Source organism: Filicampus tigris, chromosome 9, assembly GCF_054856515.1.
Source record: "Filicampus tigris isolate MCC_2025a chromosome 9, RoL_Ftig_1.0, whole genome shotgun sequence".
Taxonomy (NCBI): domain Eukaryota; kingdom Metazoa; phylum Chordata; class Actinopteri; order Syngnathiformes; family Syngnathidae; genus Filicampus; species Filicampus tigris.
The window spans coordinates 24,355,699-24,378,279 of NC_141225.1; the positions used below are offsets into that span (position 1 = coordinate 24,355,699).

The 22,581-nt window shown below is 47.1% G+C and overlaps 1 protein-coding gene across 1 annotated transcript; it reads left to right on the forward strand.

Annotated features, from left to right (window-relative positions):
* Positions 1-283: 283 nt before the first annotated feature.
* On the forward strand, positions 284-18,948 carry LOC147142697 (interleukin-17 receptor D-like). The gene is made up of 17 exons (XM_086041082.1): positions 284-479; positions 6,510-6,564; positions 10,307-10,429; positions 13,203-13,321; positions 13,434-13,554; positions 13,635-13,679; positions 14,696-14,847; positions 14,940-15,005; positions 15,078-15,132; positions 15,679-15,789; positions 15,990-16,174; positions 16,260-16,375; positions 16,693-16,947; positions 17,076-17,701; positions 18,351-18,403; positions 18,512-18,686; positions 18,912-18,948. Exons 1-16 carry the CDS (start codon positions 360-362, stop codon positions 18,563-18,565), a joined length of 2,256 nt encoding a protein of 751 aa, XP_085897208.1. The 5' UTR covers positions 284-359; the 3' UTR covers positions 18,566-18,686; positions 18,912-18,948.
* The last annotated feature ends 3,633 nt before the right edge of the window (positions 18,949-22,581 follow it).

Sequence of the window (22,581 nt, forward strand, 5' to 3'; positions counted from 1 at the left end):
TTCAATGGAAAAGATGATTAAAGTTATGTTCGTTTTTAGTTATGAGTGTGCTCACAGGACAAATTCAACTTGGAGGTCAAGGCACCACTGGACAGTAGTCCCCTGCTATTCCCTCTCAGTTTCATTGAAAAAAATGATAACCCCAAAAATAGTGATAATAATGATTGCTTCCCCGCCCCCCAAATATCTTAAAATTTGAAAAAAATACGCGAGTGTCGAACCGCGTGTACACGGGGGTCCAAATACTTCACTCTCTCGCGCTCTCTCACGCGCGCACACGCACGCGCTGATAGACATGCACGCGCATCGGCGGCGTGGGCGAGCTTGGGCTGTAGAAGTTGTCGAGACTTCGGAGAGGAATGGCGGCGCCGCGCTCCCTCTTCGTGTGTCTCCCTGCTTTACTCCTCGTGTGGAATGTTTCTTGTGGGGCTACGCTTTCGGGCAACAGGAGGAACAACCAGGAACGGTGTGGCTTCAAGGTACAACAAAAAATACAATGAAATAATAACACACATTTTGGAGTTGTGTTGGTGATGGCGTAACTTGTCGCGCAGCGAGGCGTGCACACATTCAGGTGTCGCCGCATTTTTATTTAATTGTCGTCTTTGCCACACATTAGTTAGGTGCAAGTTAAGTTTAATTGAACTTAAATCGGCGTTTTTTTTTAAAACGGTCTTCTTACATGGCATGTGACAACTTACCTGTCGGAGTCTGTTGCTTACCTTCAGCGCCGAACGCCCCGCTTGAAAAAGTGGCGATTTAAAGATTGGTTGGCGCCGTGCAAACGTGTCGACACGATTGTCATTTTTTAAAGCCGCCACTTGGTTGCATCGTTTCTGTTCTTCAATTCGGCTTGCCGGCCGCGGTTGTTGCAATTCTGTCAAATCGGTTGTAATCGTGGTCGGGGAGGTCATCAATGACACTATTGTGTACCTTGAAAGCCGAACTCTGTTTGAAAAGGTAGCCACTTAAACATTGGTCGCCACTGAGTAAACATGTCGAAATTGTTGCTGTTTTAAAATACGTTGCCATCAATTAACCTTATTTCTAGCCCTCAATTCGGCCTTGGTGTAATCTTAGTCAACATTGTTGAAATCTAGTGAAACCGATTGCAGTGAGAATGTGGACAAAGTCTTGCGTTCCTTCCAATAGAATTTTTTTTTTAAAGTTGCAATTTAAATATTGTTCGCTGCGGTGCAGACGTGTGAATGCCGTTGTCATTTAAAAAAAAATTGTTTCATAAATTCACCTCGTTTCTGGCCTCTAATTCGGCTCGTGTGTTGTTAGAATTCTGTCGACTGTAACCTTGTAGAAGCTTGGGACAATATTAAGAATGTCTATTGCGCATCTTTCGAGTCCGAACTGCGCTTGAAAAGTTGGCGATTTAGAGAGAGTCGCTGCGGTGCAACCTTGAAGACATTGTCATGTTTGTTAACGTTACATACATTTTTTTTGTTCTTTTGCCTTCAGTTCGGCCCGTGTGTCATTTACCCAAGATTGTTATATTTTTGTCAAATGTATTTTCTTCATGTGGGTGGAATGTGGACAATTCCATTGGGAATGCCATTACAGTATATTGTGATCGTTGCTGAATGTGACGCTTTGTTCTGTCGAAACATTTTGAAGTCATTTGTACATGTTCTACGTTCTATGTTCTGAAAGCCGGATTGAGCCCTGCACCAGTGGTTTTGTGGCTTTGGGGTGAATTGCAGGTAGTAAAAAAAAAAAAAAAAAAGCCAACTTCCTGCCATTTGATGGCTTTCACTTGCTTTTGGGGGTCTCACAAGGATCACTGTGGACCCCTGTGACATGTGCTGCTTGCAGCTGCGCTGGCTTAAAACATATGTTTGGCAAGCATGCACTTCCAAAACTTAACAAATCTTTTCTTTTTTTTTTTTTCTAAAGACAAAAAATACCCCATCTGATTTGACTTTGGTTGTTTTATCTCCACTCCAAGTTTTCCTTGCTCCAGGGGTTAAATAGTGTGCGTGTGTGTTTGTCATCTCCCATGCGTGTGCACGCAGGTGAGGTCATCATCCTTGCGCGTGCGTGTGTGCTCATGTTAGCTCGCAGTCTTTACTTACTTGCATTTGCTCAAGCTGGATTTCAAGCATGCTGAGTAAACGCTCAAACCGCTTTGAGCATTTATGTACATCTTTGATACGAGTACACTAGTACACTCCTCATTTGTCGGATAATTTGGTCAACTAGTAAAATGACTGTCTTGCTACTAATGCCACAAATTAGCATTTTGTTGTATCTACGTTGTGGCCCAATGTGCCCCCCCCACCCCCCCCACCTATGTCAAGGCTGAGTAAGAGTGTGAGTGCTTTCTGAGGTGTGTGCCTGTGTGTGTGCGCGTGTGTGCACGCGCTATCCGTATTTCCCCTTTTAGCCTTTGAAGTGTTGTCTACAGGAAGCTTCAGACTGTTTACCCGCTGAAACATTCCTTCCTGCAACAACCCCCCAGCCACCATCCCACCCAAACACACCAACACACACACGCACACACACACGTGCACACACATCAAAGGCTGCTCAATGTGGGGGTTTGAGGCTTTGCTATTTAACAGGTGTGAAGTTGTTAGAGGCGTGTGTGTGCGTGTGTATGTTTAAAAAAAGAGTGTGAGGTTTTAGGAAACAGCCCAATAAATTCAGGAATGTTATTTGCATGCCAGGCCTGTAGGTGGCGATGTGACTTTTTTCTGATCAACATACAGCATTATTGCCTGTGTGCCACATACTTATGTTGAAAGGACTCGGCCTGCTTTTTTTTGGTGTTTTTTTTGTTTCCATTTTCAAGTCAAACGATTGCATTCTTCATGAGATCACATCAAGTCATTCCGAAATTTGCCCGAGTGATTCGTATGATAAAGACAAATCCATCTATGTTAGCTGCCAGGAAAGACTAGTAGAAAGGAAAATCAAACATGCCTATATGTGCCACATGATGGCGACCAAACACTACGTTTCGATTAGACATGGCTATGGTTGTTCTTCAGGAGAGGATAAAGAATATATGCCTGTCAGTATTGTTATATTTGATGCTGCGAGGTTGTCGACATTTTTTATAATTACCACGACTCCAATGCTAGCACCTATGGCATCAAGCTAGCTGACTTTTGTAAGACAAATTTGGTTTGGTTAAAAGCACAACATGGATTTGTTTTATGTTTTAGTTTTGTAGTACGCTTGAACTCGAAATGGGGGGGGGGGGGGGGGGAGCACTTGGCCTGGTTTTTGAAGAATCGTTCCCTATCAATCATTTCCCCATCTTTTGCGACTGGTCTCTGTGGATCTGAGCTACTAAGCCCCCCGCCGGCCCCCCCGCTTAGATCCCGGCAAAGATATCCCGCTTCCTGGATCGTGTTGCCTGCTTTCACCTGTACCTGAAACAGCGGCCCTTGGAAAAACATCCCTTTGTGTTGAGCTAAGCCGGATGATCCCGCGGCTTCTCTTTTTCGCCCCTCGTCTGCGTGTGTGCAAAACATCTGCGGGGGGACGCGCGGGGAAAATCAGCCGGCTTCCTCCTGGCCACAATCGCAACTTTCCAGGCAGCTTTTCCGGCTGTCCGGACTCGCCGTGCCGCGCGGGCTCGTCTGTTTTTGGCATCAGAGAACCTCGCCGTCCTTCCCGTGTGAAACGTGCGGCAAAAGTCTAGGCGGGCTTCGCCGTCCAGACGTTGTCGGAAGATGATGCGGAATTATGCCGGAAAAAAAAAAAAAAAAAAAGTATCATAGAAATCGGGGTCACAAAAGCTTCCCTGGTCCCTGTTTGTAGTCCTTGATTGCACTTTATTTGTTGCAAATTCTTTTGGCGTACCCCGAGCTACGGTTCGTGGACCCCAATCAGTTTGACGCTTGCTGTTTTCATTTGTTATTTAATGGATGGTTTGATTTGAAACTTTTGCTTCTTCTTTCCATGCGGATGTCAGGAATGGATTTGGTCCCCGCTTTGGGGGATAAAGGAGTCCGAATCTCAGCAGGAGTCGGACTGTTGGGGGGGGGGGGTTATTGAGGAGCAGTCAAGCAGGAGGTGGAAGCTGCAGGTTTTGTTCCTGTTGGTGGGAAATCTCTGCTTGGCTGAATACATGCGCGCGCGCGCGCACGCACACGCGCGCACTCACACTTCTTTTTTCAGGTTGCATTGTTGCACCTCACTTTTGTGCGGACTAATTCCTCCTGCACAGCTGCTGATCACAGCTAAACTTTGAATGTTTCTTTTATTTTCAACACAGGCGCGCACACGCACAAACGCACACGCGTATGCACGCACTTTGGGGGTGTGCGGGCTCGTCGACCTCATGACAACTCCAGATGTGTCTGGAAAATAAATGCAGGAAAAAGGAAGGTCCCGCATTCCGGTGAAGATTTCACGTTTTTTTTTTCTCCTCCCAGCAGAATGCAAAGTGCACCCGCATTATTTTCATACTACAGCAAATATATGAAGCAACCCCCCCCCCAAAAAAAAACCAAAAACAGTGGAGCGTCATCCTCTTGTTTTGCCCCTTAGGAAATAATGGAAGAAGTATTAAATCCACCCCGAGACAGCACTTTTGCCAATGGATATGAAATTAGCTCGACGTCACTTGCGAGAAATGGAACAGGAACAGGAAGTCGGCCATTTTGGTTGGAAGGATGGGCTGGTACTTGACAAATTCCTGCACGGGAATCGTCCCGAATGCGGCCCAATCGGAAGCGGCTTCCCCAAAGACAGGCGCGTGACGGCTGACTCGCAAAGCCGTAGTCTGTTTGGCTTCTTCTTTGGCTTTTGATGTACGACGTTTACTCCAAAACAAAAGCGCAAGCTTGACTGTGTGTGTCAATCCTTCTGATTTGTTTTTTTTTTTTTTTTGCGAAAGAAATATTTCACGGCAAAGTTTCGTCGGGCTTGAACATCTGGAAGCGAGTCGGCAAACAAAATGGAGCTGGACGCACATAATTGAAGCGCTTCCTGTTTAATCAGCTTCCTCCTTCTCCTCTTTCCTTCCCTGCAGCTCTGCTGATTGTTGCGTCATCCCTCCCTCCCTGCCTCCCCTCCCTCCCTGCCTCCCTCGCTCGACTGCGGCCATGGTGGTGGCTTCCCCCTCCAGTGTCGGCCTTCTGCCCCGGCGGCGCGGCTGTGATGAATGGCCGCCATTCCACCGGCTCAGCCTGCAATTAGTTGGCTGATTAGCTCAGGAAGTCAACTGGGATTCCCCCAGGGAAATTCTGCTTCGCTTTATTTACCATTCTTTAGCCATTCCCTCTCATCATAATGATTTTAAAAAAAAATTTTTATACAGATGTAAGGGTTCAGCAAATGTTGGTGTTTGCGGCCATTTTGAGCAAATTCCAGCCAGGGCTCATATTTTGACAAACGTCTTGGGAATTTGCTCAAATGTGACGCCCGCCTGTGTACACCAGTCAACACAAAGGTGATTAGACACATACGCAGAAAGAAATTGTCACGGGCCGACGCCTGAAAACCAACGGGAAGTTACTCACTCCAAAGGACGCCTTTTGAAAGTTGCCAAAAAAGAAATAAAAAAAGAGCCCTGGATGCCAGTTTGACAGCTCCACATGAAATTCGGTGGACATGTCCATCGCGGGAGGACGCACGGAAAAGTCTCGAGGACCGATTGCGCAACCGTTTTGTGTGCGTTTGCAGGGCTTTGTCCAAGTGAGCGTCCCCGTTCTGCTTTTTCTTTGCCCGTTTTCCAGGGCCCGTTTGTGAATTCTGCCGGCCGTGGGCCGTGTTCTTTTTGGAGTGGCACATCCCTCGGTGTGAACATTTGACTTTGTGCGTGTTTGCGCTCGTGTCTTGTTTGCGTGGTCGTCGGCGATCGTGACGACCGTTTTTCTTGCGTGTATGTTTCGTGTGTGTGGCGGGTGCATCAAAGGCTCGTTTGATGGCTTTGGTGTGTGCGCGTTTGCTTCGAGGGCAACGAGGGTCTTCGCGACTTCTTAACGACAAACACATGCATGCGCGCACCAACTGTTGAGTTACACCGGCTGCTAATGGCCACACACACACACACACACACACGCAGTGGGACATCTGTCTGATTGCTTTCAGGTGTTTGCGTGCATGCGTGTGTGTGTGTTGTAATTGTCTGACACCTCTAACAAGCTGGACGGTGTGTGTGTGTGTGTGCGCGTGCCCGTGCGTGTGTAAAGCGACGAGCAGGTCAAGGTTGTAAAAGTGCCTCCAAGGTGCCGTGAGCAGCGCAGCCAGACGCGAGCGTTTCGCACCGACACCCTGCAAAATTGTGCCGTCGGCGCCGCGACAAACGCGACGAAGCGCGTCTGCCTTTCGCACAGCACCCGGCGGCCATGTTGCCTGGGCGGCCACGTCATCATTTCAAGTCTCCTTTTTCAGCGTCACCGTATCTGCAAAGTTTTTGTTTTTTTCGTTGAAGACAAACTTCCCGGCCGTGTCAAATCAGGTTTTTTTTTTTTTTTTTTTTTTTTTGTCCTTCCGATTGCGTGTGAATGCTAATGAATGTTTTGCTTGTCTGGTGAACACAGATGCAGCCGGGGGCCGACGGAGGTCGCAGGTTGGCCGTCACGCTCCGAAGCGACAGTGAGTTTGGCTTTTCTTTTATGTTGACGTGAAGAAAAACGATCACGCTTTTGCACACCGCCAATGTCCGAAATGTGGCGTTAGGGCTGCTCCATTATGGGGGGGGGAGGGAAATATAGGAATCAGGATCATTGAAATCACGATTAGTAAAAGGCAAGTCCATTTCTTTGAAACACTCTAATTATGTAAGTTCCTTTTGAACCAAACAAAATGTATAACATTAGTTCTAAAAGAAAAGGTGCAAATGTACAATTTCCTTGTGTAAACCAACGGACATAAATGCATATTAATAATCGTTTTTTTTTTTTTTTTTACGATGATGCCCATTTTGTAACGGTGGAGCGTGATAATCGTAATTGTCGCTGAATTTCGATGAATTGCGACAGCCCTGTGTCACGCGTCAAAAGAATATCTGCAGGTGGCGCTGAGCTCAGCAGCACAGCTTTTGAGTAGAAGACAAAGATGAAACGGTGGAGATGGCCTCGTCATTATGAGGGAGACAAACGTCAGCACGTTTAGGCGCCTTCCACTCGAACAGAGTACGCATACGCACGGTGGCGTGTGTGTTGGGCTCGCGAGGCGAACGTGCGTGTCACCGTTGTGAGAAAAGATGGCGCCGATGGCAAACGGCATGTAAAAAAAAAAAAAAAAGCCACAGACCTTCAAATGAAGCCGTGCGGTGAGTCGGCATCGCTCGCCGCGCCTTTCTGTGTACATTTTTGTTCGCAAGATTTGTTTTGCTCGACACGATTGTGTTGCCAAAATGAACCTTTTCTCCGCTTTTGGGTCGGGAACCAACCCATGTTCAACTGGTAATTACTAAGGAACGCAAAGAGGGAGACAAAATTCTTTTTTTTTTTTTTTTTTTTTTTGTCCTGGCGAAGAGGAGCGCGTGTTTGATGATTATAACATCACAGACTGCGACATTTCTGTGCATTTTGACAGGTGGGTCCAAAAGCTCTTAAACAGGAAGTGCCTTGAAAATGGCGGGAAGTTAGTTAACAATCCGGCCTACATAGTGCACTGATTCTCAATGTCAGACTTCTTGAATTAAAAAAAAAAAAAAAAAAAAAAGTTGCATTTGAATGTGAAATTGGCAGAAGAAGAATACGCACAAAGTTAATGAAGATGTCTTCATACAGTAATAAACTCAAAAACATTTTTTCTTATATCCTGTATATGAATAGTAGCGTAGTGATGTTTTGAGAGAAAAAAAAAAAAGTTCAATTTCCAGTGCTAAAAAGTGAAATCAGAGCTCAGGATCAATGTTTTCCACCCCTCACGTTCCCCTAAAATGCCCCCTAGCACGCACGCGCGCGCACGCGCGCACACACGCAGACTTTGAGAGCCGCGCTTCCTCCGCTTTTGTCCTTTGGCGGGTGCAAGTCAAGTTCCTGAGCCGTGTCCGATTCCCGGCCGGCTGCCCCTTTTGTCCGTGACCATGAGCGAGACGCACACTCGCGGCGCTCTTTTGCGTGCGCGCGCGCGCGCGCGTGTTCAAATCCCAACGTTGCCTTTTTCATCTCAGTCACTTAAAATATGGCCGGAACAAACTTGTTGTTTGTTGTCAACTGTCATCTAGTTTGCCAGCATTAGGATATGAAATTACAGTCGGGTTTTAAAACAGGCTTACGGTTTCAAGCTTGGATTTCCAGAACACGTTAACATTTGAAATTGTTTCAAGCAAAGGTTCCGGTTTCAAATGAGGGTTTATCGAAACGGGATTTCAAGCAAACATTAGGATTTGAAGTCAACATTAGGGTCCTAAATCAAGGTTTCAAGACAGTGTTAAGGTTTTGAACTGGGGCTTCAAATGACAATTTCAAGACAGAGTTTGGGTTTCAAATTAAGGTTTCAAGCAAAGCTTAGGGTTTCAAATCAGGATTTCAAGACAGGGCACAGTTTTAAGGCTGTGTTCGGGTTTCAAGGCAGCTTTTCTAGGCTTCAAATTAGGGCATCAAATGATTTCATTATTTGATCGATTTTGTAGGATGAGTATCGATGCACAGTATCGCAAAAAGTATCGATACCACGATTATGGCCCCCGTCATGAAAACAATTTTCAAATGCAATTGCCTGCTTTTGATCTGAAGTCGGACGCAAACTGAAATGCGCATCGCCACCCAATAGTTGAACTTTATCTAGGCAGGGCAATTACGATGAATTAGCTAAGAACAGCAACAAAGGAGGTATATTCTTCCACTTTGCCTTGGTCGAGGTGTCGCGAATAGGGCGCAGGCCCGGGTTCAAAGGTCGGCTCTCGAGCAACTCAAGTCTCAAACATGAAAGAGCAAAAGTGTTACGGAAGAAACTTGAATCCAAAGCGTGCAGCTCAGAGCGGCCTTTCCATGACAATCACGCTTTGTGCGAGTCTCCTCGCCCGCCGACACACCTCACTGCCCCTTCTTCCCCTCGGAAGAAGAAGAATGTGTTGGCTGTGATGTCATGGAAGAAGACGAAATGCACTTTGACCTCCTCGGTCGGTCACGGATGAACGCCGATGATGGCGTCGGTTTAAAAAGACAAAAGAAATAAAAAAAGAAAGTGTCCTTAGCGTCAAACAAAATCCAACCTGAAAATTCCAATTAATTACTTTGGACCTTGTTTGTTTTAAGTGACTTTTTAACATTCGACAAGTGTAAAAGTAAACATTGCCAAATAAAAGTCTTATGATAGATACACTGGAAAACAGCGGAGGCCCCAGAATTGAACCTTGTGGAACACCAGACGACAATGGGCGTGTCCTTGAAAAATCAGTCAAAACCAAATAAAAACCAACGTCAATGCAAAGTCCCAAACTCAACTTTTGAGGGGCCCCCCAATTGTGCCAGTTTAGTACAAGGCCACCTTCTCTGGTCATTTTTTATGCTAATTAGCTTAGCATCTGTTTGACCTTCTCCTTCAGCCCTGAACGTGACCCCCGTCCTCCTCCTCCTTCGTCTTTTCCGAAGCAGATCAGTGACTCGTGTCGCATCCGCCGACCTGAAAGTGTTCCGCCATCCGTCGTAAGCCGCGGGACGCACCCCCTCCTCCTCCTCCTCTTCCTCTTCCTCCTCCTCCTCCTCTTCTCCACCTCGGTCAAAGAGGAGCAGCGAGTCGTGTCCGAGCTCCCGCCCGCCTTCCGCTCCACTCCTCAAGCAGCCTGGGCTTTAACCGCACAAAAGATTCCATTTGTTCACGGTGTGCGTTGCGAGACACTTTTTGAAATGGTCACTTCTACCACATTCCAAGAAAATCCCAATGTCCCGTCACTGGTGGTGAGCTCTTTGTAGAGCAGGCCCGCCCGCGGGCTACTTATGCCGTCCTTGAGGGCTACCTGGCGCCCTGGGGCATCATATGGGTGACCCGAGGGTTAGGGCGTCAAGGAAGGCTTCGGGTTTTGAACATTTAAAGACTGGGTTAAGGTTTTGAAGAGGGTTAAGGATTAGGGTGTCAAGACTTCGGTCCAGAGTTCTATTTATGAAATTGGGTTTCAAGACAGGTGTTTCAAGTGATGGTTTTGATACAGATTTCATGTTTCAAGGTAGGGATTGAAGACATGGTTCGGTTTTGAAAGGGGTCTTTCAAGCCAGGGCTAGGGTTTAAAATTGGGTTTTATCAAGACTGTGCTTGCTGGCCGAGCACTTCGGCCAGTGTTTCAGTGCTTTGGCACTTGTCAAGTGAGCGATGACGGTGTGTAAGAATGTGGAATGCTACGTTAGCTTGTGGCGCCAAGGCCAATGTTTGTTTGTGTCTTTTCCAGACTGCACGTTGAACTCCCCGCCGGGCAAACACGTCATCCACGAGGTGGCCAACGTCTCCTTCACGCATCTGGCGTGCGACCACCAAGCCGGAGTCGTGGTCCACTGGTCTGCCAGTCCGCTAGGTACGCTGACGACGTCCGTCCACGTTTGTGTGTTCCAAGTGCATCTTAGTTCGCCAAAACGCACGTTGAGGACAAAAACAAACATTTTCCTAACAAAATAAATGAAAATCAAAAATACTTTTGAAAAGACGAAAACGAGCGAGAAAACTATTTTCCGTTTGACGTTTTCAAAACTACCAATCATTAGCGTGAGAATGCCTTGTTTTCTTTTGTCTTTGTCGATGAATTTAACGCAGGCGCTTTGGTGGTGGATTTTAAATGCACTCAACGGAAGTAAATGGAAGCATTTCCGAAAAAAATACAAATACAGAACTTACTCTGACAACTCATTAAAAGTAACTAAATAAAAAAAAAATCTTGAATGCTCAACCTTTACTTTAAACCCTTAATTGACATTCAAAGCCTGTCTTGAAGCCCTAATTTGAAACCCCCGCCCTGTCTTGAAACCCTAACCCAACCTCGGCAAACCTAACGCCCTTTAAAGCCGAACGCGACACCCCAACCCCGCCTTGAAAGCTTAACATTTGCTTTAAACCCCGAAACGCCATCCTCAGGTGTTTCTTTTTTTTTTTTTTTTTTTCTAACTTTGTCGGCAATGGCGACTGAAATTCATTTGAAGATGTGCTTCCGTGGCCTTTTGATTTTCATCAAATGTTGAGCACGATGCACAGCAAGGCACCGAAAAGCGCATTTCAACTCGGAGCCGTCAATATTCGGTCGGCGGCTCACACGTAAGGACGTCGATGCCCGTCCGTGCCTTTGATGGCCACTCACTAGCTCCACGTGAGCGAGCGCCAAGGAATGCGTCTGCGCGCGCGTGTAACTTGACGCCGGCTCGGTGTCTGCGACAATGCGGCCCGTTGTTTTCGGGCGGAGGGACCCCAAAATCCTGCGCGGGTATTTGGCGTCCCGGCCACGGCCGAACAACGGCGCCGCTCGTCTCCGGCCTCCTCCTGTCCGCTGCTGCTCACTCAGCGCCGCGCTTTTTCAGAAGTTCAAAAGACCTTGTGATTTTTTTTTTTGCCCGACGGGCCGGCGCGGCGCAGCGCCCCAAAACAAACGAAATCATTTGACGCTTTTTCGTCGGCGTTTGAGCCGTTCGGCGTGTGCTTTCCCAGCCCTTGACTGATTTGGGATTTCGCCGGGCGACAATCGGCCCAGCGAAAATAGTTGTATTTACGGCCCACGAATGGCGGCAAGAATGGATGGCTTTGACAGCAGGGCTCTTTTGGCGGCCGCAACGAGTCTCCAATGAAGCGCTTGGCACAGCCCGGCCGCGAGCATCTTCGTTGGTGGCACTCGCTGGCCGGGCCACGGTCTTTCGTCCGCCCCGAGAACATCCGACACGAGCCGTTCTCCGCAGGCTGGAGACGGCCGCGAGGGAAGCCCCCCCCCGCACCCGATGGCTTGGCGTTGCCGCGGGCGACCCCCAACAACACGGAGGATGCAGAGCAGCTGGCACAAAGATGGCCGGCGCTGGAAAAGCCCGGCTCATGCGGTGGGCTCAACGCACCGGGACGGGATACCCGGAGGAGGAGGAGGAGCTGAGAAAAGTGGCTTGAAAATTTCTTACATTTGGAATTCTGCCTAGCAACAAGCAACGTCACATTTTTTTTTTCTTTTTTTTTTTGGGGGGCCCCCAAGCAGCGAACGCTGCAAGCACTCTTTGATCATTTTTTTTTGTTTGATTGAATTTAAAATTCTGCCTGGCGCCAGTAATGGCTGAGAACATTTGTATGTATTGAACTTCTAGCAACAAATGTAACTTAATCACCCTTAGTTATTGCCATTTTTTTCTGTAATGCATCAATGAAATTCATCACTAATAACATTTTGGCAATTTGCTAAGCGTTATAATGTCAGTAAGCAGCTTTGATTTTTTTTTTTTTTTTCAGGCCATGTCACTTACTGGGTGCGACTTTTTCATTTTTCTGTCACGTGACTCTTCGCTCATTGGCTGGCCGGATCCAATAGAGCACAGCACGTCACCGGATGCAGATTTGGCCACCTTACAGCTCTTGACTTGTACATTTGGGAAGCAACTGCGGCTTAAGTCAAAGCCTGAGAAAATAGGTCATGAAGGAATCAAGCAAGCAAGGAAGGAAGCAAAGAAGGACTTGGGAAAGGTGCCCAAGAATCTGCCTGGAGACGGAAAAACCTGTTCTGCTGTCTGGCTAATGAGAACAACATGTCCCGTGCATGGAAAGCTCTCATTACAAGAGTCAAAAGAGGCTTTGAGGAGGGATGAAAGAGAGTGGGGGTGAGGGGGGGGGGGGGGCAGGTGGGGGAACCAGAGGTAGGGGGATGGGGGGGCTAAAGCGCAATTTGACGGGAAGGGGAGGGGAGGAGCTATGTCAAGGAAACGAGGAAAGAACATGTCAGCCACTTTGACACGGTGATCCTGCGAAACCAACCGGACTCGGAAGCCGCTCAAATGAGCATATTCGCCAGCCCGCCTCCAAATGCGTCAAGTTCGCAGGACAACTTCAGCCCCGCCCCTCCATTGTACCACCTTGTCATTTCTTTGTAACTGTGACCCTAAAAAAAAAGCTCACATTCACAAAAATGGAGACAAATATGACGAATCCTCACAGGCATGTATGCTTTATCCTCTGCGAAGAACGACTAATTAGCGCGGCTTACTGACGAACGGAGAACCTGTCGTTGAACAGTATTACAGAAAGAAGAATGTGATTGCATCGAACTTGCAATTCTGCCTAGCGACAAGGGAGGCGCGGATGGCCGGCTGACGTTCCCGATGTGTTTTGCGCAGGAATCGAACACATCAAAGGCTTCCGCGTGTATCTGGAGGACAAGAATCCGGACGGGAAACGATGCCAGCATCTCATCCTCAAAGACCCGCGACAGCTCAACTTCTCCTACAAGAACACGGTAAGACAAAAAAAAAAAAAAAAAAGAAGAATTTTTCTCTCGCTTCTTGGACTTTTCGATTCACCAAAAGAATGAACTTGTGTATTATTTCCAAACGGTTGACTTGACACAGAAGCTGAGCAGTCAGCCCTTCAGCGGCTTGAGCTTCGACACCGACTACATGGTGCGCGTCGTTCCTTTCCCCACGCTGATGAACGACAGCTTCTTCCCGCCGTCTTTCCTCAGGACAAACTGTAAGCGCTGGCGCCGAGCCAGCACAATTTGCGTGCGTGCGCGGCGCGCCTTTTAACCTGGGTGTGTTGTCACGTTGCAGCCTGCGAAGTCCTGCTGGGCTCCGAAAACCTGGTCTGTAAACCATGTGAGTTCCTCGCCGTTGCCGTCATACCCGTAAAACGTGCGTGCGTGCGTGTTTGTTTGCTTGGCGGATCATGTGAAAATAAATAATAATTTCCTCATTTTAAATGTTCATCAATTTCCATTTGTACTCGGATCACAATTCCGAGCAATTCATTCCAAAGAGCTGACCTCCATTTCCTTGAAACTGTGTTGAAGTCATATCTTATAACTTTGCTGGTGGGTGTGTCCAAATATGGTCAATTTCCTTTTTTCAACTTAGAGTAAGAGTTTGGTAGCAAAACGCGCCCGTTTTTGGCCATCTCCGGGGGCGGCCATTTTGTCACTTTTGTCAACTGGAAATGACATCACAAGTGATCAGGGCTCAGGTAACAATTGAACACGGCTGACCTGTTCTCTGAAGCTGAGCCGTGATTGGACGTTCCCCGAGCAGTTGTGAGGTCATCTTCAGTCGACAGAAGTGACAAAAATGGCCGCCCCCAGAGATGGCTAAAACGGCTGCATTTTGCCGCTTAACGCCATATTCCATAAACTCAAAATGAATCAGAATGCTGTGCTTCAACTAGTAGCCCTGCTAGGAACATATTCTTGAAAATAAAATATTGATTTACGCTTTAAACAAGTCAGTGCTATTGGTCTGTTCTTTTGACTCATTATCGACCAATTGAAAGTGTTGAAAATAGCTTGAACACAAATCTGACTTGCCGTGCCCGAGAAGCATCGTCAAACGACCTTTTCCACACTCTACGGGAGGACGACGTGATGTCGCCTCAAGATTGGAAGCCCGGATGGTTTTTTTTTAGATAACGCGTGAAAATTGTTCGGATTGATACACTCGAGTAGGCCTGTTTTGTTCCAAATGTTTGGTGCAGAAGCAACTGGTCAGCCACAAAGGTCAGTGTGTAGCGCTTCCTTTCCGCCGGAAAAGTAGCGGTCGCAGTCGCTGTGAGGATTGCGCCCGACGCCGACAAATGCACGGCGTCCAAATAAGACAATGCCTTTTGTTTTTTGTCGTCGCAGTCTGGAAGCCGAAGACGCTGAGCGTGTCGCAGCTGGGCTCCAAGCTCCGCGTCAGCTTCGAGCAGGCCCCGCCTTCCTTCGCCTTCCACCTCTACTACGTCTACTACAAGCTGCGGCAGGACGGCCCCTTCCGACTGCAGCGCTGCAAGCCCGTACGGCCACGCGCACGCGCGCCGGCGGGCGCGCCTGCGGGCACGCCGCGACGCTCTCCAGTGGGCTTCATGTTAAATTTGTGTTTCGGCAGGACGGGAAGCAGCTGAAAACCACGTGCGTCCTGCAGGACGTCACTCCGGGGACCTACACCATCGAGGTACTCAAACGGTCCGCTCGTCACCCGACATGCTCGCCGCCTTTGTAATGTTGAATTCATTTTGGGCGGCAGTTACGAGACGAAAGCAACGCCACCAGGAGGCAGACGCAGTTTTACGTCAGCCAAGGTGAGCTGACCGACTCCACCAAGCACAACTTTAAAAAAAAAAAAAAAAAAAATTTAACTGTTTTTAATGTACACAAACATGTCATTAAAAGATTTGTCTTTTTTTAAATTTGAATATAATGATTTTGTATAATATTTCTATGTATAAATATTCTATAGATTTTTATTCAGACGCAATTATACTACACATTCATTCATCACCGAAGCGACATACATTTTTTACCAAATACATTTAATTGTGATTTTAATTGATTAATAAAGTAATAAACACCTTTTAAAATATCTAACACGATATTTAAATCATATGAATAACTGATATAATTAAATCCATTTTTTGAATAAAAAATACAAATAAATATTTTTGTCAGCGTCCAATACAATTCATTCAGATAGTACAACAATCCATGTCATTTTAAAAAGCATATATATATAAATATTTTCACCAAATATGGATGCTTGCACAGTATATCGCTCATCTTAATGACCGAAAGGTCTGTTGTGCGCTTTGCTTGATCTGACGAAGGCTGCGTTTTGTGTCTCGCTCCAGTGCACTCGCCATGGGCGGGGCCTATCCGCGCCATGGCCATCACGGTGCCGCTGGTCATCATGTCGGCCTTCGCCACGCTCTTCACCATCATGTGCCGCAAGAAGCAGCAAGGTGAGAGGAAAAAAAACAAAACAAAAAACAGACAAACGTCTTACTGCAAACGCAGAAGTCAAAGCGCTCACCCCTCGATGATGGCGAGCGAGCAGGAAGTGCGTTTTCAAAGCGTTAGCGGAGGCGCTCCAAAAGCAAAGCGCCTGCTTGGTTGAAGTCGTTGCGAGTGTCGATTTCTCGTGGCGCCGTCTCCCCGTTAGAAAACATCTACAGCCAGCTGGACGAGGAGAGCAGCGAGTCGTCCAATCAGAGCGCGGCGTTGAGCGGCGAGAGGCCCTGGCCCCGCCCCAAAGTCTTCATCTGCTACTCGGACCGCGACGGCGCCAAGCACGCCGGAGTCATCCAGAGCTTCGCGTACTTCCTGCAGGACTTCTGCGGCTGCGAGGTGCGGAGAGGGCGCGGCCGGCCGGGGTGGGCGGGGCTTCCTGCCTCGCGCCTCGCGCTCACCTGTCAATCATCTCGGTGGGCAGGTGGTGCTGGACCTGTGGCAACATCTGGAGATGTGCAGGGAAGGTCAGATGGCGTGGCTCAGCCGCCAGCTGGACGAAGCAAACTTCATCATCGCCGTCTGCTCCAAAGGACTTCGGTACCTTCTCCTCTCCCTCATTCTTCTTTTTCTTCTTTTTTTTTTTTCTCTTTTTTTTCGTTTTTACTTTTTTTTTTTCTTCATCTCCTTCTTCTCCTCGTCCTCCTCCTCCTCCTGCTTCTTCTTCCTCTACATTTTGTGGCATGGACGATACCTTGACATTTAGATCAGCCAGGGGCCCACGACAGTTTCATTTGCGTAAACGTGTACTTGGTCATCCTGCCTCTAGATGGTGCAAAAGCACTCCAAATTGTAAATGTTTGCGTTGGCCGTCACAGCACCCGCTGAAGTCGTTGGCTTTGCCTCCGTCTCCGCAGCTACTTCGTGGAGAGGAAGAGCCGGCGAGGAAAGACGCCGGTGGGTCGCCGCGGCGACACGGATTGTGCGTCGGGGAGGTCGGGCGGCGACCTGTTTGTGGTGGGCGTGGCCATGATTGCGGAGAAGTTGCGACAGGCCAAGTGTCAGGAGAGCGAAGAAGGCGGCCCCGCCGGCCAGCTCCACCGCTACATGGCCGTCTACTTCGACTATTCCACCGAAAACGACATCCCCACCGCCCTCAGCCTGGCTCCCAGGTACGCAAAATGTCAAGGAGTTATTCATAGGATTTTCTTTTTTGGAAAGGTAGATTTTCACATTTTTCTATTGAAAAACAAATGTTCATTAAAAAGTGACTCTGTTGTGTGTGTGTGTGTGTGTTGAGGTTCAAGCTGATGGACCAGCTGCCTCAGCTGTTCGCTCGCCTGCACTCGGGGCACTCGGGTCTGGCCGAGCGCGACTCGCAGCCGCTCAACATCTCGCGCAGGAACTACTTCCGCAGCAAGTCGGGCCGCTCGCTCTACGTGGCCATCTGCAACATGCACCAGCACATCAGCCAAAACCCCGACTGGTTCCAGAAGCCCGCCGCTCCCTGCTCGCCGCCGCCTCCCGCCGCGCCCGGGCACGACCAGGCGCCCTCCTCGTCCTCGCGGCCCGACGGCGGCCTGCTTCTGAACCGGGTGCTGGCGAAGACGCCCGAGAGCGGCGACGCAAGGCCCAGGAAGAACTCGCTCTCGCTCGCCCCCGCCTCCGCCGTCAGCTTCAAGCTCAGCCTCGCCCCCAGCCTGAGTCCGGGTCCCGTTCCCGCTCCCGTTCCCGCTCCCGCTCCCGCTCCCGCTCCCGCTCCCGCTCCCGCTCCCGCTCCCGCTCCCGCTCCCGCCCTTCCGCAGGGATCTCCATCCAGGCTGCAACACAACTGGTTGCCCCCGAAACGCCAATCCAGTTTGACATCATCTCCCCTGTCAGCGAGGAGAACGCCGGGCACGGCAAGACTTCAGCGCAGGCTGGCAGGTACGCCTTTGCAGACTGGGGAATTATTAGCATTCAATACTAATCTCAGTAGTAGTAGTATTGTATTATTATCATCATTATAATAATCATTCCAATCCATATTAGACATTTTTTGGGGACATGTTTGTGGTCTTTTTTTCAAATTATTGAAAAGGATCTTAATCACTTTTTAATTGTATTACAATTATGTTTTTTAAGAATTTCAATGCTTATCAACATTTGGTTGATTCAATCATAGTTGTTTTTGAATGAATTGAATTATTAGTTTAATGAAATTTTGAATACCGACACAGTCGTTTCGACATTATTGTAAATGTTTTATTGAGCTGTTGATGTGTATATGTTAACGTTTTGATTTGATTTAAATTGAAGTAAATATAATTACCAGTACAGTTTAGTTATGTAAACATAGTCCAATAGCATATTTTAGTCAAGCTTTTTAAAGATATTTTTTATTCTTATCAATCAGTGCTTTATTAGCATTCTCAGTCATGTATTTTCTAGCTGCTACAGAGTCCATTTTGGACACCCGCATCTACGTTTACAAAATGGCTCCTTGGGCAAATCCACCGTCGATATCATCAATGTCAAATGTTGTGTTTTTTTTGTTTTTTTTGGGTGTGTTCAGTAGTTTTGTATGCATCCACAGGAGAAGTAATCCATTTGGCGAGTCGGGTGACAAAACATCGGAGGAAAGCGAAGGTACGCTACGCTTTACAGCCCCTTGTGGCCTATTGAGGACCTGCAAGTCTTCATCGTTGATATTTTGTATTTGTATTTTAATTTTCGTGGTGGGGGGTGGTGTTCCAGACTCGATCCTGCACCAGCTCTTCATCGTCCGCTTCCTGGGCTGCATGGAGGTGAAGAGTGCCGAGTCTGCGGACGTCATCCCCGAGACCATGAGGCAGATCCTGGCGGCGCGCGCCATTCATAACATCTTCAGGATGACCGAGTCGCACCTGCTGGTCACCTGCGACTGCCTCAAGTAACAACCTCTCCTCTTCTGTGTCTTCAAATAAAAGTAGTTCTCACACGTTCTTACATCACAGCCAATGGATTCACTTCTTCAAGTCTTTTAAAAGTGAAGCACTTTTCCAATACTTAAAAAAAAAAAAAAAATTATGTTCAGCCTCATTCCAAAACAGAGTAAAGTCATTTGTATTGAGTGTAGAAATTTGGGCGGAAAGAAAATGCTTTTTTTCCTCTGCAGGCTCATCGACCCGCAGACACAAGTGACACGACTCAGGGTAAGTCCGCGTTGGCGTACGTCACAAGTTGGGCCTCCGCAGTTGGGCTTGCAACCACTGTGTATGTGTGTGTGGGCGCGTGCGCGTGCGTGTGCGTGTGTGTGTTGGCCACCAGTTCCCTCTGTCCAGCGTGCTCCAGTCTTCGTCCCATCAGGACAACAAGAGATTGTTTGGATTCATCCTTCACTCGTCCGGCGGGCATGCCGCCGGACGAGCCGTCTGCTACATCTTGGAGTCCAACGACGACGGCGAGAAGGTTGAGATTTTTTTAAATTTTTTTACAAATGATGAAATTAACATTTTACCTGAAAACTCAAATACAGAATAGCCCATAATGTACAAATTCACCATTTTTTCCTCTCCCTGAAATTTTTGCACATTCATTCCAAATGAAAAATAACTCCCGTTATAGCCATATTCTAAAATGTATTCAATGATTATTTCTCCCTTAGAATTCTACACACATTGGCCCCTAATGACAAAGTCAACAAATAATTTAGAAAAAAAATAAAAATGACTCAAACATTCCCACTTTGTTTTCCACATTTTATTGTGCAGCTGTAGTCCAAAGTTGATTAAAAAAAAAAAAAGAAATTCCCTTGAAAATGATACACACTAAGCAACCACATTTTTGGAAACATTTACTGATTTCTTAAACTTATATAAATAATGAAAATAGTGCATGTGCTATATATTAACCAGTCTTCAACTTTTCCGCATTTTTGTGTTTTTACAGCCGTATTCCAAAACGGATTCAATTGCACACCGCTGAAGATTATAACACATAATGTGCTTTGATGACAAAGTGATGGAATGGTTTTAAGAAAAATATTTTTGCTGCAACAAATGTCTCGGTCATCGCTCACGCCATTGCTACTTGCTGTTCTTTCAGATCTGCGACAGCATCGGCTTGGCTAAGCAGATCGCCCTCCACTCTGCGCTGGTGAGTCTGACGTTCGACCTGAATTTGTCTTTTTTTTTTTTTTTTTTTTTTACTCACTGGCGTCATGTCGTAGGACCGCAAGGCGGCGGAGAAGCGCAAGGAGCAGGACAAAGCCAAAGAGAAGCAGCAGGAGGAACTCAGCAAACAGAGACAAATAGAGAAGGTGAGCTGGTCTTCTGCTTCTTTTACAAAACCATCTCGCGCGCCTTTTCGGCTCGCGACACACAGCAAAAAATTGAAGCCACGCCTCGTAACTGACGGGAGACAAATGCTATAGAATAAGGAGACTAGACAAATTCACGATGTCGTTGGTTTTAGAGTCAGTGGTGGCCACCTGCAAATGTGACATGCATGCGATTACACAAAGAATCTTTTGGTGGCGTCGTCCAGGACCTGGAGGAGCAAAGCCGCCTCATCGCCGCCTACAGCCGTCCCGCCAACTCTGCCGGGGCCGACGGACACTTTGTGGTACTGAGCAACAGCCAATCAGAGGACAGCGATGCCGGCGGGGAGGAGGCCAAGAAGAAGGGCGAGTCCGACGCCTAGCCACGTGCCTACAAATGGGTACCAAGCATCCGCCCGTCCGCTCCGCGCTCAGGAATCAACACCCTCCCGTCCGGGCTGCCTGGGGATGAAAAACGAGTTCATCACAGACTCTCTTGTTTTAGTTGATGTTTTAAAAAGAAAAAAGAAATGCTTTTTATACTTTGGCAACTATAGATATACAACCTTCTCATTTCCTATTTCTTCTCATAATCATATTGTTCACAGGTGAGTCTTATTCTCCAAAGTCCTCCCTGGTTGTTTGTCAGCATTCTGCAGTGCTTTTAAAGCAGTCGATTATTACGTTGCACTTTTGAGGCTGAAATCCGTATGTCAGCATTTGAGCCAAGTCACATATTTTACGTGAGAAAAATCTTGCAAACAAAACATGTAAGACGAAGGAAGTAAAGTTAACCCCTGCTTATTTGCTGATTTTTTTTTTTTTTTTTTTTTCCCCCCCCCCCCCCGCAGTATGCTTAGGTGGCAAGGGCTTATCTTTCTCATTTAGACAAAAGTAACTCATTGACACTCATTGGGGCGGCATGGCTCAGTGGTCGTTTCCCAACCCGGAGGTTGTGGGTTCGATCCCCGGCCATGGTGACCGTGTTGAAGTATCCTTGAGCAAGATACTGAACCCCCAGTTGCTCCTGATGCTGCGTCATCAGTAGGTAGATGAGGTACAGTGTGAAGCGCTTTTGAGTACCCAAGAAAAGCGCTATATTAGTGACAGCCCATTGACACCATCATGTGGCAATTACAGTACAATATAGCCACTTTTGAGGGCCTCATCAATTACTCAGCGATGTTCGCTATTGTGGGGGGGCTCGGCTATACAATGAACCCCCGTTTCTGGCGGGGATGTGTTGCAGACCCACCCGCCATGAAAATGTGAAATTCAGAGCAATGATTGCCAGCCAATGTGTCATAGCACATCTTCCACAAGGCGGCAGAGGGTACATAATTACTTGTGTGTGTGTGTGTGTGTATTTCACCTTCTGTGAAATAGTGTGCCATGAGATTTTCTTACAATGTGAAACATGTGCCTTGGCTCAGTAAAGGTTGGGAAACACTAGAGAGATCATTAAAAAAAGATTTTAAAATAGTTTTGCCCCTCCCGCATGCTTTAAATCTTCGAAAGTATTAAAACACACAGCCCCTGTTCTCACCACGGTGTCAGGAAATGGGAGACCTATAACAATTGAATAATGCCACTTTGATGAAAGAAAGACGCCTCACTGACAAAAGCAAAGTGCACTTGCTGCAAGTGGTTTCTCTCTCCCAGTTGACTTTTGTTGGGAATCTGACACCTAACACAAAAGAGAATTGAACATTGTGTATTTCAACACCCAAACGGTTCAACCAAATCATGTCATTTTCACTTGATGGAAGTCCGCTATCTTAATGCTAGCATATTATGATAGCATATAATGCAAAACGCCATTGACATGCTAATGGCATTAGCGTATATGTTACGGTGATCAAGCATGAACCTTAAAAAACTGGGGAACCCTATGTTGACAGAAGCAGGTTAATAATTTACCTTCTGCCATCTAGTGGAAGTTTTGCTTGTCACAATACCTCACTGGCATGGATAGACCAACGAAGACATTTGTTGTCTAAATAAAGTTCAATTAGGTAAAATTGGATGAGTAGTGGTTGGGAATGACTGCTTTGTGTGGCACAAGAGATTACAAAAAAATGGGGGAACCTGACTACACCACTGCCAAATGTGTGGTCGCTATTTTCTAAAAGATTACCAAACAAATGCGAGTGGTAGCCATGTTGCGACCCCCTGAAGGGACAACAAGTCTACAACAACTACCACGTCAACTGTGATTCAAGAGCAAGACGTGATGGTGATTGATGATAAATATAGCGAGTTTCTGGACAACAAATAGAAGAAAATGTTTACTGATGATCTTTTGGGTCACTTTGTTGGGAGTTTTTGTTTTGTTCGTGTTGACCGTTGGGCACTTTACTGACGCCGTGTTGTAATGTACATATACGCCTCATGATCAATGTCTCAAGTTTGTCATTTAACAAAAAAAAAAAGAAAAGCTTTTTAAAGACACAAATAAAGCAACTAACTCCACCCGCCTGGATTGAGTGTGGTTTACATAGCAAACGCACACTTTATTGTTCAAATA